Source organism: Electrophorus electricus, chromosome 16 (assembly GCF_041902795.1).
Source record: "Electrophorus electricus isolate QZ-2024a chromosome 16, ASM4190279v1, whole genome shotgun sequence".
Lineage (NCBI taxonomy): Eukaryota > Metazoa > Chordata > Actinopteri > Gymnotiformes > Gymnotidae > Electrophorus > Electrophorus electricus.
Genome location: NC_137512.1, coordinates 16433505 through 16450443, shown reverse-complemented (window position 1 = coordinate 16450443; position 16939 = coordinate 16433505). Strand labels below are relative to the sequence as shown.

The following is a 16939-nucleotide window of genomic DNA, read 5'->3' as shown; positions in this document are numbered from 1 at the left end:
CTTTAGTATTCTGGTAGATGTAATTTTGGTGCAATCTAGAATAAACTCAGATTTCCCTGCTCAAACACTCCTATTCATTTACTGATAGGTTTTATTAGGTGTGTCTGAGCATGAAAATCATAGACAGTGCTAGACTCCATCCAGTTCACCAAGAATGGAATTGGCCAATGCTGATCTAGCCAAATGCAGTACTCACATACCCCCCCCCCCACCCCCAGAGAGAGAGAGAGAGAGAGAGAGAGAGAGAGAGAGAGAGAGAGAGAGAGAGAGAGAGAGAGAGAGAGAGAGAGAGAGAGAGAGAGAGAGAGAGAGAGAGAGAGAGAGAGAGAGAGAGAGAGAGAGAGAGAGAGAGAGAGAGAGAGACCGACCGACCGACCTATCAAAAGCCAAGAGCAGTGAGAGCCACCAAATTCATTACAGCAAAAGTGATTCTGTAATCCATGATGACATGACTATTTATGTCTTATGTTTCACACAGTGGTCTTAATTACCCTCTCACCTTTATATTTACCAGTGCGGGGCATTTATAAGTTATGACAACAGCAACATGTGGGTTTCATAAATAGTTTATTTGAAAATCAGTAGCAAGCAGTGGCCATTACTTAATAAAAACTAACTCTTAAGTGCAATCAACCAGTAGTTCATCAACGATTGCTTTTGAAATTCTCATTCATTAAAATATTTACAGAAAGCAACGTGTAACCAATATGAAAAGGTCATTATTTTGTTTCATCGGTCATTAATTACAAGTCATACCCTTGTAATCATTTCGTCATAACTTTTATACTTTTACAATTCTATGGCTTGGACTTGGAGCCAGCAAGTAAACGATGTGGTGAAACGTTGGCTACTGCTTCAAAAGATGACATGCCGCCCCCTTGTGGTTAACACAAGTTATTTCCTTAAAGTTTAACTACAAATGGTCTGTCCTTGAGCTCACTTGCGCCACTCTTGACCCTGTTCAACTTAAACATAGAGTGACTCAAATACAAAATCATCACTAGTTCATAGCACCAATTTGACCAAATAATAATAAAAAATCCTTTATCATTTATTGCTAATCTGATTGAGCCAACAGGTAACTACCCACAACCACAAACACTACGTTTATGAACGACACAAACAGCTCACAGGTTTACATGAATACATACGTTTCCCAAAGGCCTTTAGAGATGAGCACTCTCGCCTTAATAAAGCAAGCCTCTACCCTATGTCCAACACTTCTCCTTCTATCATCTATTGGCTTTTAAAAGTACAAGACTAAACAGTCTACCACTGAAACGTAATGATAAGGCATAAACTTAACTAGATCAAGCACTGTATGGGTTTACCTGGGGACTAGGGGTGATTTTCTCCTGGATGACCACTTTCATAATGCATTCTAAGACAAGTCTCAGGAGGGTCTACCATTAAAAAGCCGAATAAAAGGGACCATACTGTTTATACCAATCAATATATCAGCAATAAGGTATATCTGCATTTTTATTTTAAAAATCTTCCCATCACAATGTCATTATCCATAAAATTAAATACTCGGCAGAGGGCGCTATTAAATTCCATGGGTAACTTGAAGAGCTAGAGCCCGCAGTGTACGAGGAGTGCGTTTCGTTATTGCAAGCCTAAATGGCGGATGCGGAGAAGGGACCGTAGTCAGAACAATAACATCTCAGTTATCCGGTAAAAGTGGTGTAATTCGATTCAGTACCCATAAAAGAAACCTTTCGGTAGAGGGCACTTCCATGCATATGTAGCTAAACATTAGTTGCAAGCCAATGTTTTATGTTTAAACAATTTAAGGCTTGCAGCGGTCTTGGTAATTTCAAGTGAGTTTCAAGCAAGGAAGTCGCGTCTTCATGGTGGTTTTATAAATATGGGGGATTCTCTCGGTCTTATCGGGAAGCGACTGCTGCTCCTCCTCGACGATGGGGGATCTGCTGTTGGCAACGAAATGGACCAGGCCGCCTGGCTTCGAGGGACCGTGCGGGCAGTTAGTGTTATTGGTCTGGCGAGCCCAGGAGTAGAGGTAAGAAACGAAAATGTAACAACAGTAGTGCTGACGGTCATTGAATATACAGACAGTGATAGCTAAAGAACATAGCAAAGCTAACTGGCTCAAGAAGACGAGTTGTGTAGACGTCAAGTTAAATATTAGTTAGCTAGCACCTTAGTAACGCAGAGCTGGACAAGATTAACTATCTAGCGCTCGGATTTTCTATGTTCATATGATCGCAGCCTTTTATTAAAGATGACTAATAAGAAAGCTAACTAGCTAGCTAGCTAGCCAGCCAGCCAGCTAGTTAGCGGTTTGTGTGGCTGGAATGTGTATAAACACGCACAAATAAAGGTCATTCAACAATCGAAAACACGTTCATAATGTAAGTTGGTAAATGTGCGTGTAAAGTATAGCATGCAACACGCGTTCTGTTTGTTTATGGGTAGTTTCTGTGCTAACTTCAAGTCAGCTAGCCCGGTAGCTAGCTGTCTGTCTATCTAGGTAACTGTAGTCAGGAATGTAGCGTTACCAAATAGCTAACCCATGGCTACGAGCTACTCAGTCTGTAAGCCAGTCATGACACAAATTACACTGAAAAGAAATTTTGGTTATTTAACAAGGGGCAGGCTCAAAATACACACGCAACCACTCTCACAAATGTATTTAAATGTACATTGTATTATTGTGTAACATTTGTTTTTTAAAATACATAATTGTATATGCGTGCTGTCACTGGCTATTTCGTCTTACATTTAACTTGGCCTATGTCTATTTATTTGATTTGATTTGATGTTGCAGTTCAGCTCTGTTCTCTGCAGAAAAAACTGGTTTGGTCTATAAGCAAGTAAATATTTTCAGTATGTCAGAAAGCAACCCTGTTCACAAAGATTGGCAGATTGATGAAAAGTTGGATGGAAATTTGCTTCTCTCTGAAAGTTTCTTAAGACCCAGTGCTTTTTTCAGCTCTGCCCTGTCACTGTTAACATGAGCCATATATGTTATGGTGGATGATACAATGCTAACTTGTATAAGTATTACAAACTTTTTTTTAAAGCATATCCTTACTTCCTAACCATTTACTTCATGTGTAAGCAATTAGGATGTCTTTAAACAGGTGCAGCATTACAAATGCAAGCTACCTGTCATTCGGACTCATTGGTAAAGTGAACTTGTAAGCCAACTCTTCTTATCGCTGTAGGTGTTCCTGGAATTTGAAGATAGCCCATGGCGACAGCGCTCCTGGGTACAGGTGTATGGAGAGGAGGTGCGAGCAGCTTTGATGGAGAATACAATAATTTGGGCTCCCCGAAGTGAGCCCTCCCTTTCCACAACAGGGGGAACGTCTACTAGCCATTGGCCAGCCTTAGTAAGTCCCACAGACAAAACTTCATTCACTTTTGGAAAAGTAGCCTGTTATGGCTGTTAACTTGGTGTGCAGTCTGTGCTGAATACATATATTGCTTAAATGCTTGCAAGTATAGTTCACAGAAGCCCTGGTTGTTTTAAAAAAAAAAAACCTGCCACATTATTTGCAAATGAGACTACAAATATAAATTTTATGCATGCAGTTTTTAAAATATAGTTGATGTTGTACAACTGTTACTTAAGTGTAAACACCCGTTGAAATGCTAGTGGTAAAAGACATTCCTCTGGTACATTTTTCAGGTGTTCCATTTGCTTGTGGACCGTGTGGGGTTGGGATCTCTGGTTCCTGTTGAATTCTTTGGAACTAGAAAGCTGGAATTTCTCCCCAATGGAAATTCCTTGCAGAGATTTGAGGTTGGCCATTTATAAATTTAAATGTCTTCATGAGAGATCTGTATTGATTTGAACAGGTTGATCAAAATCTCAGAATGGCTTGCATGAAACAAAATCTGGCAACCGCTAACCGTTTTTCAAGGAACTACATTTGCAAGAGATGGCTCAAATCCAGGTCTTCAAAAAATCCACTTATCACACATTCATTTGGGAACTTTAATTTTGTTTGAACTTCTCCTTTATGGCTGCATTGTGCAGAATTGCTGTCAGCCTGTGTTATCCATGTAGACATGAGTTCAAGGTCAGCTGGTATTCTCCCTGCAGGCTGAGAAAGATGTGAGGCACCCACTATTCCAGGAACAGCCATCCCTTCATGCTGCCGTCAGCAGCTGGCACCGGGATTCTGAGCTGCAGGAGATCCTGAGAAAAGGTCAGTAGCATTTGCCCTAGAAACAGCCCTTGGCATGGGAGACCCTGCCCAGTGTGCCCGAGCACAGCTTTGTTGTGGTTCCTCCCACAGGCTCTGTAGTTAAATATGCTATGTGCTTTCTTCCTCGGTCAGGACCCTATACTATCCAGGGGCGGAGGGTGCAGGTGTACCAGCCGGAGTTTGAGGAGCCCTGGGCAATGGGGCTTGTCTCTCAGCATGACCCTGTTTCACATATTATGGAGATTACCATGGATCAGGTTTGTGCATAGTCTGCCACAAATGTTTATTACATTCCCATCCACTTCTGTGGTGTTGTCATCATCTAGTTTTCGATGATTATTTTTGAATTCTCCTATGCTGGAATTGCTGTGTGTAGATTTCATCGCTGGGCATTTGAAACGCTTTATTCTTATTCATGTTCACCTTTTTCCTCTGCAGGGAGAAGAGACTCAGGTGGTAGATCCCCGTGTAATTCATGTAATGCTTGCTATGGATCCAGTAGATGAGGTATACTTATGCTCTCATTTTGCATCATAAGGGTCATCCTTGTAGCAAAGAATTCAATACAGTCGTGGTTGTCTTTGCTTGCTTCGATTCGCTGTAATCTTGCAGAACCAGGATCGCCGCAAGAAGGAGCTGGATGGAGGGAAGGGTGAGGGTGGCCGGCGACGGAGGACTGCGTCTGAGGGCGGTGATGATGACATTACACTCAAACGTTTCAAAGGTGCTGGCGAGGGTGAAGCAGATGGGCAGAACGGTAGCCCTCCCAGTAAGGACAGTGAGCCCCTGATGAGTGGAGAGACACCTGTGCTCGGAGTGGTTGAGGGAAAGGACGGAGTGGGTGGAGTAGTCAGCAGGGGGAAGTCCACCGCCAGCCCAGAAGCAGTTACTTTGGCCAGCCGGGGTCTGACCACCAGCACTGCGTCTCAGCAGGATCACCCCGGAAACCGATCTGCAGGCGTCATCAAAGAGAACGGTAGTGCTATCCTGAACCAGGACAGAACAGGGCCACCAGCAACTGTGGCCCTTCCTGTGCCCACCCCAACGCCACCACCCTTGAAGCCGGCTCCTTCAGCATTCTCTAATATTTTTCCCTCCTTGGGCCAGATGCCCAGTCTGGTACCCGGAGCTCCTGCACCCAAGTCCTCGCCTACAGCCCTGGTGCCAGAGAGGGAGGACGGTGTACTTTCAGGATACCCCAAAACTGCTGCCCTCGTGTCCCCAGGCCCTGTCACCATCTCCTCACCTTCCCAGGACAATGCACCAAGTGTGGTTCTTTCTGCACCCGCCGACCGCAGCCAGAAGACCCCTGTTTGGGGCTCACCCCCAGAAACCAGCCAAGTAAGCCTGTAGATCATGTTCTGCTGTTGTTGTTGTTTTTTTTTTTTTTTTCTCTAGTTCTTATTAATGTTTGAGTTAAATGTGAGATTTTGATTCTAAGGAATTATTACATTTCAGACACCGAAGACAACTACCCTTGCTGCTGCAGGATTCAGCCCTTCCCAGCCTAAGCAGACCAGCGGGGCAGTGTTTGGCGACGTCCCTGCGCAGGCGAACGGCTCATCCCAGGAAAACAAGCCCTTTGGATTTTATTTCTCTGGCCCAAAAGAACCTCAGCAGCAGGCATCTGATCCTTCACAAAACCTGTTCTTCCAATGCATGTCTCAGACGCAGACTCCATGCCCAAGTATGGCTCAAACACAGTCAAAAGACACTAACTACTTCACAGCCCTGTCAGAGTGCCTGAGCAAGGAGCCTCAGAGCCTGTTCAAGCCTGCCACTCCCTCTGAGGGCCTAAAGAAGGCTGTTGTTGCCTCTGCGTCCGCAGGACTCTTTGGTTCTGCTCCAGCCAGTGGCTTGCCATCTATGAAAGAGCAGCCCAAAGTACCTGATGCCAAGCCAGCAGGTAACGGAATTCTGATGAGCAAGCCCTTTGGACCAGGAGCAGATGCCCTCAGCAAACTGGGCTCTGGGTTTCCTGCAGCTGTAGGGAGCAGCCCTGCGGTGGGTTCAGTGGAAATTTCCAAGCCTGCCTTAGGGCTTGGTGCTTCCTTGGGTACAGGTTCTGCTGGACTGAGTGCCGCTGGAGGTGGGTTAAGAAACACCAGTTGCACTAACGCAGCTAGCAGCTTTGGCCTGCTAGTAGGCAGCAAGGGTTCAGAAGCTCATGAGAACTTGTTTTTACAGGCTTCAAAAGAGGCAAATCCATTTCTTGCTTATAGCAGCGCGGCCTCACCTAGTCCGTTTAGCGTGTTGACCACCCCCAAGCTTCCTACACCTGTGTCCACTACTCTGCCTACCAGTGGCCCTGGAATTCTTAACCAAGATCCAACTTCCACTGATGGCCAGTCAAATCTGTTCATCATGGCTGAACCTCCCAAGGGTATCCTATCTTCCCAGTTCACTGGTGGTTCATCTTCCTCTTCGGCTCCAACTTTCATGTCGACACCCCAAGATGGGCAGCAAATGCTCAAAGCCAACAAAGAGTGCACTGAAGGTGGTGCCAGTGCCTGCATCGACTCCGAAAGCAACTTGGTGGAGGAGGAGGTTACCTCTGTGCCCTTTGACCAGACATCGCAGAAGTTCACCTTGGATGAGCGTGGGCAGGCGACCAAAGTTGACTCTGAATCGAGCACGAACAGTGACTTGTCAGACCTGAGTGAAGCTGAGGATCACTCGGAGCAGAGCCAGAAGCCCAGTGTCCAGGTGCCTAACGCAAAGGCTGACGGGGACGAGATGCAGAATTCCAAGCCCCAGTCCGCTCCTAAAAGCCGCTCAAGGAGCAAACCCTTCAAAGGTGACCACCACTCCATCACAGTGCTGTCATGTTGCTTTCTTCATGTTTGTGTAGATGCTGGGGAGCTTTCTGTTGCTGTGTCTTTTAATGCTAGCAGGGATGCACATCTCTGGTCCTGGAGAGCTGGAATTTTGCGCAGTTTGTAGTGATTTCCTAGTTCAGGCACACTACCGATGAGAAATCACCCAACTGGGCTGTACTTCAGCCAACCAGGAACATAGCTGGGCACTCCTGACCTATTTCATGAAAGCATAGAGTTATTTATCACATAAAATGGTTGGTACTTTACAGAAATGTACTACCGATGCAGGCATGTGGCTTTGGTGTCAGAGATTAACTCTTTTGTTGCCATACACTGCAGTGGGTCAGTCAGTGCTAAAGGACCAGAGCAAGGTTCGGCGGCTGAAGCAGTCTGGTGAGGCCTTCTTGCAGGACGGTTCTTGCATCAACGTGGCACCTCACCTGCACAAGTGCCGCGAATGCCGACTGGAGCGCTACCGCAAGTCCCGCGAGCAGGAATCAGACGATGATGACCCCAATGTTGCCTGCCGCTTCTTCCACTTTCGCAGGTCAGTACGGGAGTATGGAGTCGTGTAAAATATTAGTGTGAACACAAGTGAACTGCTGAAATTGAGCTGTTCATACTGTACATTTTAGAAATTGCAGTGAAGAGGAAAGTCCATTCTGGTAATTGTATTTAAAATGTGAGCAATTCTGAGTGTTGGTTTGATTTAAACTTTGAGATTAAAGAAAATCTAATACAAGTGATGATATAATGTTCCATGTACAATACTGTAAGTGATTTAGCATTATCAACAGTTATATGATGTTAGCCAGTTTTTAGCATTTGGATCTTATACACAGTTGTCCAATCAGTATTTGCTTGTAGTGTAAAAAGATGGACAAGGAGGTGGAAAAAGGCACAGAGAGACAGCCAGCTCAATAGTTTCTCAGAGAACTTTCTAGGTAGAAGGTGAGCTAGCTAAACAGTTTTCCCTTATAGTGAGTGTGTTTTAAGAGCTTTGAATTTGTTTTTTCAACGTTACAATCATGTTTACAGTGAAAATCTTGTTTTTGGACATTTGGGATTTATGACTCCACCTGAGTTCTGACATGGTTGTGCCTTGCCTGGTTTGCCTCGCCATGATTTGATAAGGAACAGTGCAGAACTCCAAGCAGCCATTATTTTGGTCCGCACACCAGCTATTATACAAAAGCATTAATACCTACCTTTCACGTTCCCGTAAGATATAGCGTTCTGTAGGAAGCATATTGAACATGCTCTTTCTCCCTCCACCAGACTAGCATTCACGAGGAAGGGTGTACTGCGTGTGGAGGGCTTCCTGACCCCACAGCAGAGTGACAATATGGCCATGGGCCTGTGGCTCCCCTCTTCAAATGCACAAGACTGCCTCGACCTGGACACATCCAAGTACATCCTGGCCAACGTGGGAGACCAGTTCTGCCAGCTTGTCATGTCTGAGAAAGAGGCCATGATGATGGTGGAGCCTCACCGTAAGCCTCACCACAATCCTCATGTTCCTCCTCCTTGTACCAGCCTGCTACTTTTGACTTGGTTTTTAACACGTTGTGGGTGTTTGTTGGTACAGAAAAGGTGGCATGGAAGCGGGCGGTGAGGGGTGTGAGGGAGATGTGTGATGTGTGCGAAACGACGCTCTTCAACATTCACTGGGTGTGTCGCAAGTGTGGCTTTGGCGTCTGCCTAGATTGCTACCGGCTACGGAAGAATCGACCACGTGATGGTGAGTCTGTAGCAGCTGTCTGTAACAGCTGGTTAAGCATTTCCCTGGCATGAATTAAGTCCTTTCTTGGACTATATCGAGATGTTAGTAGTGATCCACCTTTTGAAATTTAGTAGTCTGGGTTATGAATAATCTGAGTCTTGGTCACTGGGCTTTTATTTGTGGTATCTGATGACAACTCAGTGTGTGATGGCATTTGTCATTTCTGAGTTGCCCTGTTTTTCTAATTTATTTCCTATTCATGCAGAGGTGGACGACAGCCCAGATGATGAGGTCTTCTCATGGCTAAAGTGCGCGAAAGGCCAACCTCATGAACCGCAGAACCTCATGCCCACTCAGATCATACCTGGCACAGGTAGGCCATCCACACTTGAAAGAGATTCTGCTTTTTGTCCTACGTACTTTGTCGTACTTAGTTCAATACAACATGTTGGCTGATGTTATTTGTTACTTTTGTCCTTGTAGCACTCTATACTATAGGGGACATGGTCCATGCAGCAAGAGGCAAATGGGGAATCAAAGCTAACTGTCCCTGCACTAACCGACACAGCAGACCTGTGGCAAGGCCCACTGCACCCAACGGCCTCTCCCAAGTAAGGCTGCTTAACGCTGAATTTTAACTACACCAGAACAGCTTACAAGTGCTTATTATTTATAGCTTTGTGCTTCTTATGTTGGGAGGTTCTATCTCTTACAGGCTGTATGGATTCAGTATGGATCTAATGTGGTGGCAATTTTTTTTGCTTGCAGTCAGGTGCAGGCTCAAGTGGGGGGAATGGGGCCTCTTCTAGTTCAGCCATGATCCGCCCAGATGGGGACCCCACGACAGACGCAAGGGTCAAAGTGGAACTTGGTGTGGAGGGGAGCAGCATCGAGGCATCTTTGGGCAATGGTGGAGCCAGTGCTGGAGGAGTAGGCCCGGCTGGCACACAGGTGCCTGGTTCTAAGGATGGCAAGGGCAACCCATCCTCTGCCCTCCACTGGCTGGCCGACCTGGCCACACAGAAGGCAAAAGAGAACTCCAAAGGTGGGTTGTTTCAAGATTATTTGGAGCACTGACTGAGCTTGAGCTTCTGGTTGCCAGTTTCCTAGGGTTTGAGTAAGCAAGCTAGCGTATGTTTGTGTGCGCATGTGTGTCCTTGTCCTTTTGTTTGCATGGTGGGGCGGGGGGGGGTCTGGTTTCAGGCTGTGCTGTGTTTTGAGAGAGAGAGAGAGAGAGAGAGAGTCCATGCAAATTATTAATCAAGTTTCTTTGAACGCCGGAGTATTTCATATATCCTCTCCTGCCATCAGATAGTTGCCCAATGTCAATCATCTTGAATTTCCCCTGGCCCCTTTCTGAATGCTCTTCCCTTGTCCCCACAGATTCGGGCTCCCTCCGGGCCATGGTGGGTCGTGATGGGCGCACCCCCTTTGGTCTAGATTCCTTCAGCTCACTCTCCAAGCCATCCAGCCCAAGTCCCAAGCTCTTCAACAGCCTGCTGCTAGGGTCCGGTCCTGCCCAGCCCAAGGCAGAGGGCACCAGTCTACGAGACCTTCTCAACTCGGGCCCTGGCAAACTGCCCCAGGCCCAAGACGGTGGAGTCCCTTTCCCTTCAGTGTTCTCATCTACAGCAGGGGTGAGTGGAGGTCCCTGGTCTAAAATCTGAAGCTCAGAATGGTTGTGATTTTGATGCAGCTGCACGATTCGTATCCATATGCACTGTATCCATTCCACCTTAGATAGGATATTGTCAAACCATATTGGAGTTCAATTGTCTCCAAAGTTACTGCTGAAAGTGAGGTAGATTAGGTGGGTGATGGGGTGATTTTCACCTACTCCGTCTATCTTGGAGACATCTGCCATTAAGCAGCTGAGGAGAATGAGTGACTGGTTAACACCATCCTGACAGGCTGACAAGATGAAGGGAGGTCTACCCACCATCCTTGACCATATCATCGCCTCCGTGGTGGAGAACAAGAGAGCAGAGGGGCGCCGAGTGCCAGGCTCGACAGAGAGCACAGACCCTATCGGTGTCTCGCGACGAGAGGGTGTTATGGGCCTCAGCGTGCTGGACCCCCACACTTCCCACTCATGGCTGTGTGATGGACGCCTGCTCTGTCTGCAGGATCCCAGCAACGGCAACAACTGGAAGATCTTCCGCGAGTGTTGGAAACAGGGCCAGGTGAGTGCTGCACGGGTGCCTAGGAATGCTGTTGCTAAAACCTGGAGTTTCTCAATGAGTCGGTAAAGTAATACAGTGTCCAAGTCCAATCATTGTTGCAGTAATTTTTGCCTAGCTTTCACATGTGCAATTAGGATCATGTAGCCTTAAGCAGTATCTGACGTGACTTGTTCTGGTTCATTATTTAGCCGGTTTTGGTGTCTGGTGTCGACAAGAAGCTGAAGACCGCTCTGTGGCTGCCAGAGGCCTTCAGTGAAGAGTTTGGAGATCAGGACGTAGACCTGGTCAACTGTAGGAACTGTGCCATCATCTCTGATGTCAAGGTCCGAGACTTCTGGGACGGCTTTCAGGTCATCTCCAGTGAGTGTCCTGGTACAAGGCTAAAAGTCTTTGCCATTACATGTCACAGGCTGTTTAAAATGGTCAAACCAGTGTTTTTGTATAAGTAGATATCATCTTATTCTGTGCTTGGGCTTGGTAATGCCTGTCTGATTTCCTGAAGGTGATGCAGATTCGGTCAAGGGTTTACCCACTATGTCCCTCTTGGAGATATCTTTGCCATTAAGCAGTTGAGGAAAGCAAAAATTTTTCTTTTCATGGTACAGAATATGTTCTTTGCAAATAGAAAGGAATGTCAATAGTAAATAATCAGGAATGTTAATCTGCATAAAAGCAAAAGCCTTGTAAAAATAAAATGTTCTCCTCCATTACAAAACATGGAGGGAGGGAGAGGGGGGAAAGAGTGAGTGAGAGTGTCCTGGCCTCCCAAAGATCAGAGTGCAATTTGAGCACTTTCTCTAATAGAAAAGTTCATGTAGGCAGTGCCACATAACACTGGCTCTAGTTTGGAATTATTGTTTGTTTGCTTGTCACTACCTTGTAGCACAAAACACAAATCTTTACAACTACACCATCCCATGTCTTCATCATTATCCTACAGAACGGTTGCAAGGTACTGATGGGCAGCCCATGGTACTGAAACTCAAAGACTGGCCTCCGGGGGAGGATTTCCGAGATATGATGCCCACTCGGTAATCTTAATGACTTTTACCTGATGTCCCAGCCACGGTCTCAAAGAGAGAGCTTGCCAATGAGCTTTCTTCCGCTCTGCCCAGGTTCGACGACCTCATGGACAATCTTCCTCTGCCGGAGTACACTAAGAGAGATGGACGCCTCAACCTGGCATCCCGTCTTCCCAACTTCTTTGTGCGGCCGGATCTGGGCCCCAAGATGTACAATGCCTACGGTGAGGGGCACACTGATCAACACAGCACTGCTTCATTAACACCTGTCCTGTATTTCTGGTTTAGATTACTTATCCTCTTTCGCTATCTTTTCTCCATCCCCTTTTTCTCTTTCCTTCCTTCTCTTTTGTCTCCCTGTCCTTTGTCCCACCTTGTCTTTCTAATCTTTCTTTCCTCTTTCCTTCCAGGTCTAATATCTACGGAGGACAGGAAGGTTGGCACCACCAACCTGCATCTGGACGTTTCCGATGCGGTTAACGTGATGGTGTACGTGGGAATCCCTGAGGGAAAGGATGACCATGAAAAGGGTAAAGCCTCTCATTGGTTACTTTTTATTACTTTTTTTTTTTAAAGGCACCACTTATTTAAGGAAACGGCTGTAGTACTGTCAGTATTGTAAAGCTAAAACCAGGGTCCAATTACAAAAGCAGAAGACGTTATCATGTGATGACCAGGTGCCAAGTGTTCAGCAGTGAAATAGGCTAATGTCACCAGCTTTTTTCTTTCCGTCTTGCCAATATACCTGTGTATTCTGTGTTTGTGCAGCAGATTTGAACCCAATTCCATAGGCTTTTCGATTATTCAATATTCTAACCTGAGCCTTCATCTGCTCTTTAGCCTTGTCTGGTCCCCCATATCGTTTAGTGTCTTGTCATGACTAGACTCTGACGTGTAAAACCTTATATTCCTTTAGCCTGTGAGACTTGGATCCTTAGATAGCAGTCACAGCGTTACTTGGTTACAGGGTCTTGCTTCTTTTGATTGTGGCCCCATTTCTCATTCACAGAAGCAGACCTCGCTGGATCCAAAGGTCTGTGCAATTTTTTTTCCCCCCAAATTTGTCATCCCTCCTAGGCATGCCCCTCTAGACTAACCCCTCTGTCGTTTCTTGTCTTTCACTCATCTCTTTCTCAACCTCCTTATATGGCATCCAGAGGTGGCTATATTCTACTGCAGTAAATCACATCCCAAAGTTATTCACTCCTTATGCACTGCCACCTATAGACAGAATGTAACACTGGCATTAAGAAATAAAATTATGCTGGCTACCAAACCCATCACATGTTCAGACCTAAAATGAGTCAATGATTTGCTTTAATTTCAGGTAACCATAACTCTTATACCCTTAATTGTTCACTGAACATCTAAGGGCACTTGGATTCGAGTTCTTCAACATTATTTCAGTCACCTCTGTCAGAGATAATGATTGTTGTTTTCCACTAAAATACGTTTTCAGAGTATATGCCCTAACTGTGAGTATAGCAGGACTTTGTACAGCTATCTGACACAAACCGTACAAGCTGCATGCAATATGGCTTTGACCTAAAAGGCTGGAGCATTTGTTTAGTAACAGCAGTCTTTTGGGGAGACGGACATCACCCAACCACATCTTTGGTGCTTATGCAAAAAAAAAAACCAAACCCTTAGGTCAAGGACAAACTATTGGTCTCTTCCACTCCCTTTCTGTGAAGAGCAAAGTAGGTTAACAGCATAGATCAATGGTGCCTCAGTACTTTTTGGAAGTCAAACAAACACAGTAAACATAGGTGTCTGTGGAGGGTTCCTCCAGAAGGAATGATGTCATTCTCTATCAGCTCCTGCTTCCAACATTCTCTCATGCTGAATGGCTGTTCATCATAATAAGAAAAGGGTAAAGGATCGGTTTGCTATTTCTTCAACCCATACCTCAATAAAATTTTCACCTTATTTATAATTGTGCAGCTCTCAACCATTTCACTGCGAGTTATACTGTGAATGACTATGTATGTGACAAATAAACCAAACTTGAAACTCTTGAGGAGCTACAAAGTCTCTCAGTCCTAAAGGCATGGATGTGCTATACATGATGATTAAATGATATGTAATTTTAAAAGCAATAACGTATGGGCTAAAAAACAGCAAACCTATTCTTTACAATACCTAACCACCAAATAGTATGGAGTATCTGGACATTAATCTTCTCTTTATTCATTCCTACCTATAAAATCACTGTCTATTAATGGTTTGGTTGAAAATACCTGTTGTAAAGATGTCCTTTGTTCAGTGGTCATTGTTGCCATGTAAACCTGGGGAGATGCCTTGTGGTAGTTTTGGTATTGGGATGATTTGCTAGATTATAGCTTGTCTAAGCAATATATCAGGATCTTTACTCTCAGTTCAGAAACTGGTGAAGAATGTGCTATAATACTCTTGTTATTAAAATCTTGTAGACCCTTTTCCAGTTAAACTGTTCAGAGGCCATGTACAGTTGGCTGCTCATTATACTTGACCTTTGAATGATCTGAGTCCTGGCCTATAATTTATAGTGAATTAAGTGAATTGTCATCAGTGTAATAATTTTAATCCCGGATTTGGTCTTCATCTGCACTCGGAACAGCTGAGTGCCTCCAGTGTTCTAGCAAAAGTCACCTCTGATCAGTTTTAAGGTGTGTATCTGCACCCGTTTCACACACCTCTGTTATGACTGCAGAGGTGGCGCTCACCATTGAGGAGGGAGATGTGGATGAGATGACAAAAAGGAGGATTTACGAGGGAAAAGAGAGGCCAGGTGCCCTCTGGCACATCTACGCAGCCAAAGACGCTGAGAAGATCCGTGAGCTCCTGCGCAAGGTAACGCCCATCATCTGTGGGGTAAGGCCCCATCCAAAAAGGCCACAAAAGTGCTGTTAAACCCTCCCATCCATCGAGTAGAATAAACCAAGAGTGCTAATTTAGGATCATGGTCCCTTGGTGCATTTATTTGGTGCCTGACATTTTTCTATTTAAACCCTAAGCAAATGTGTACAAACGGATCTCTTATTTCTCTCTGGGAGTTTTAGACTGTTTTCTTGGTTGCCGCTAAAATAAACATCATGGAAGTACTCCCAGTCATCTGTGAGATTCCGGGTTAAGACTAAAGACTTGTCTCATTCGGCTACTGCTAAAGGTGGGAGAGGAGCAGGGACAAGAGAATCCTCCAGATCACGACCCCATCCATGACCAGAGCTGGTATTTGGACCAGGTGCTCCGCCGCCGCCTCTACGAGGAGTATGGTGTTCAGGGCTGGTCCATTGTCCAGTTCCTGGGAGATGCCGTCTTTATTCCAGCTGGCGCACCCCATCAGGCAAGCATCTGTGATTTAACCCTATTTCACATGTTTATCTTTTGGTGGTCACTTGACAAATTAATAGTTGATGCTCATGGCCCATCCAGGTGCACAACCTGTACAGTTGCATTAAGGTGGCTGAGGACTTTGTCTCACCGGAGCATGTGAAGCACTGCTTCAGACTGACGCAGGAGTTCCGACATCTTTCCACCACGCACACTAACCATGAGGACAAACTACAGGTATTTGCTACTGGTACCTGCCAAAGTTAGCTACGGAGACCCCTGATTACAGAACCAAAAAGATCTTTCTTTTTTTTTTTTTTTTAAACTCTTGAGGATATATTTTATTGACAGCTGCCAGAATGTGAGCAGAATTTTCTCACTTAAAATGGTTGAGCTTACCTAAAAATAGAAACACCCTGTAAGATCTATTGTTGCCATCATTATAAACACTTTTGTGACTGATTTCTGATGGGGTTTGTGTCGTGTCAACTCCCACAGGTGAAGAACATCATTTTCCACGCCGTGAAGGACGCCGTGGGAACGCTAAAGGCTCATGAGGCGAAGCTAGCACGGTCGTAGTTTTGTGTGTCCAGGGCTGACTGTAATCCTAAGCTTGGGCTGTTGCTGGGACAGCACACAGAGACTGGGTGTTTGGGTGGCACTTAAACATGGGTTCGGAGAGAGCCAGAGGGCTTCCAGAACAAGCCCTATAATTCAAGGCTTCTCAGAGCTTCAGGCTAGGATGAAGGATGCGCTTCATCAGTGTTACAAAACCGTTGTTTAGTTTTATCAAATGACTTAAGTCATTTTCCCCTGTATTTAAAATGTCAGTGTCCTTTTTTTTTTTTTTTTTTTTTTTTTTTTTTTTTTTTTTTTACGTGATAGATTGTTGGATTGTTCAGGAAGAAGGTGATGGAATTTTAAAAGAAGGATCAGCTTCTTTATCCCTTCTGAATAAATGTAAGCACTGGGGTTCTTTTTTAGCCAATGTTAATGGTTTGTTTTCTTCACTAATGGAAAGCTCTGTCTGTACAGGAGATTAAAAACAGGCAAACAGACATAAAATAGAAAATGAAGATTCCCTCTACCCTCTGAGGCAGACAAGAGTTTTGAAGGGAACTAGACCAAAGTTTTGTATTTTTAGTTTTGGAAATGGAAATTGTCTTGTTCTTTTCTCTTTTACTTTAATAGGCCATTAGGTAATTTGAATCACTGACAGTGAGCGGTAGGCAGATGGCTTTGAGAAATGATTGTTGAAAAATCAAGAATTCCAGTTATGGACTACTGGTCATTAATATGTATCAATATATATATTGATCTTAGCAGTGTGTATGATTTTTCAAAATAAAGTTTACAAAAAATGGATTTGGCCCTCCTGTTTTGGAAATTGTGCACACTTAATTTGTTAGAAATTTTTGTTCAGTTCTTACAATTTTATCAAATAAAACCTTTTGTGGTTCCTTGATAATGCTGCAATAAACAAAGCATTTTTTAATGTTGTACATGCTACAGATGTGTTTTCTGCCTCAATTGTTTTGGCTGTCTGATTTAACTTACAAACTTGGTTTACTTTTAAATACCTGTAAATAAAGTAAACCTTTCAGTTTAAATAAAAATATTTAAAAATGAACTAGATACATTGATTATTTTGGTTAGCAAGTGGAAAAAAAGGGGGGCTTTCCTTCCTCCTTTCCAACAA

The 16939-nt window shown here is 44.6% G+C and overlaps 1 protein-coding gene across 2 annotated transcripts; it reads left to right on the top strand.

The window, feature by feature from the left end:
* The first annotated feature begins 1590 nt into the window (after positions 1–1590).
* On the top strand, positions 1591–16740 carry kdm3b (lysine (K)-specific demethylase 3B). Of its 2 annotated transcripts, none has more exons than XM_026999299.3 (25): positions 1591–2023; positions 3192–3359; positions 3659–3772; positions 4076–4181; positions 4314–4438; positions 4620–4688; positions 4794–5522; positions 5640–6978; positions 7340–7547; positions 8279–8493; positions 8589–8741; positions 8989–9096; positions 9207–9334; positions 9492–9768; positions 10107–10360; positions 10634–10906; positions 11095–11266; positions 11847–11937; positions 12022–12152; positions 12339–12458; positions 12938–12961; positions 14621–14760; positions 15077–15253; positions 15343–15477; positions 15739–16740. In XM_026999299.3, the coding sequence occupies exons 1-25, from the start codon at positions 1871–1873 to the stop codon at positions 15817–15819; spliced, it is 5490 nt and encodes a 1829-aa protein (XP_026855100.2). In that variant the 5' UTR covers positions 1591–1870; the 3' UTR covers positions 15820–16740. The 2 variants fall into 2 exon arrangements, with proteins under 2 accessions (XP_026855100.2, XP_026855099.2); XM_026999298.3 differs by having other exon boundaries at positions 14621–14781.
* The last annotated feature ends 199 nt before the right edge of the window (positions 16741–16939 follow it).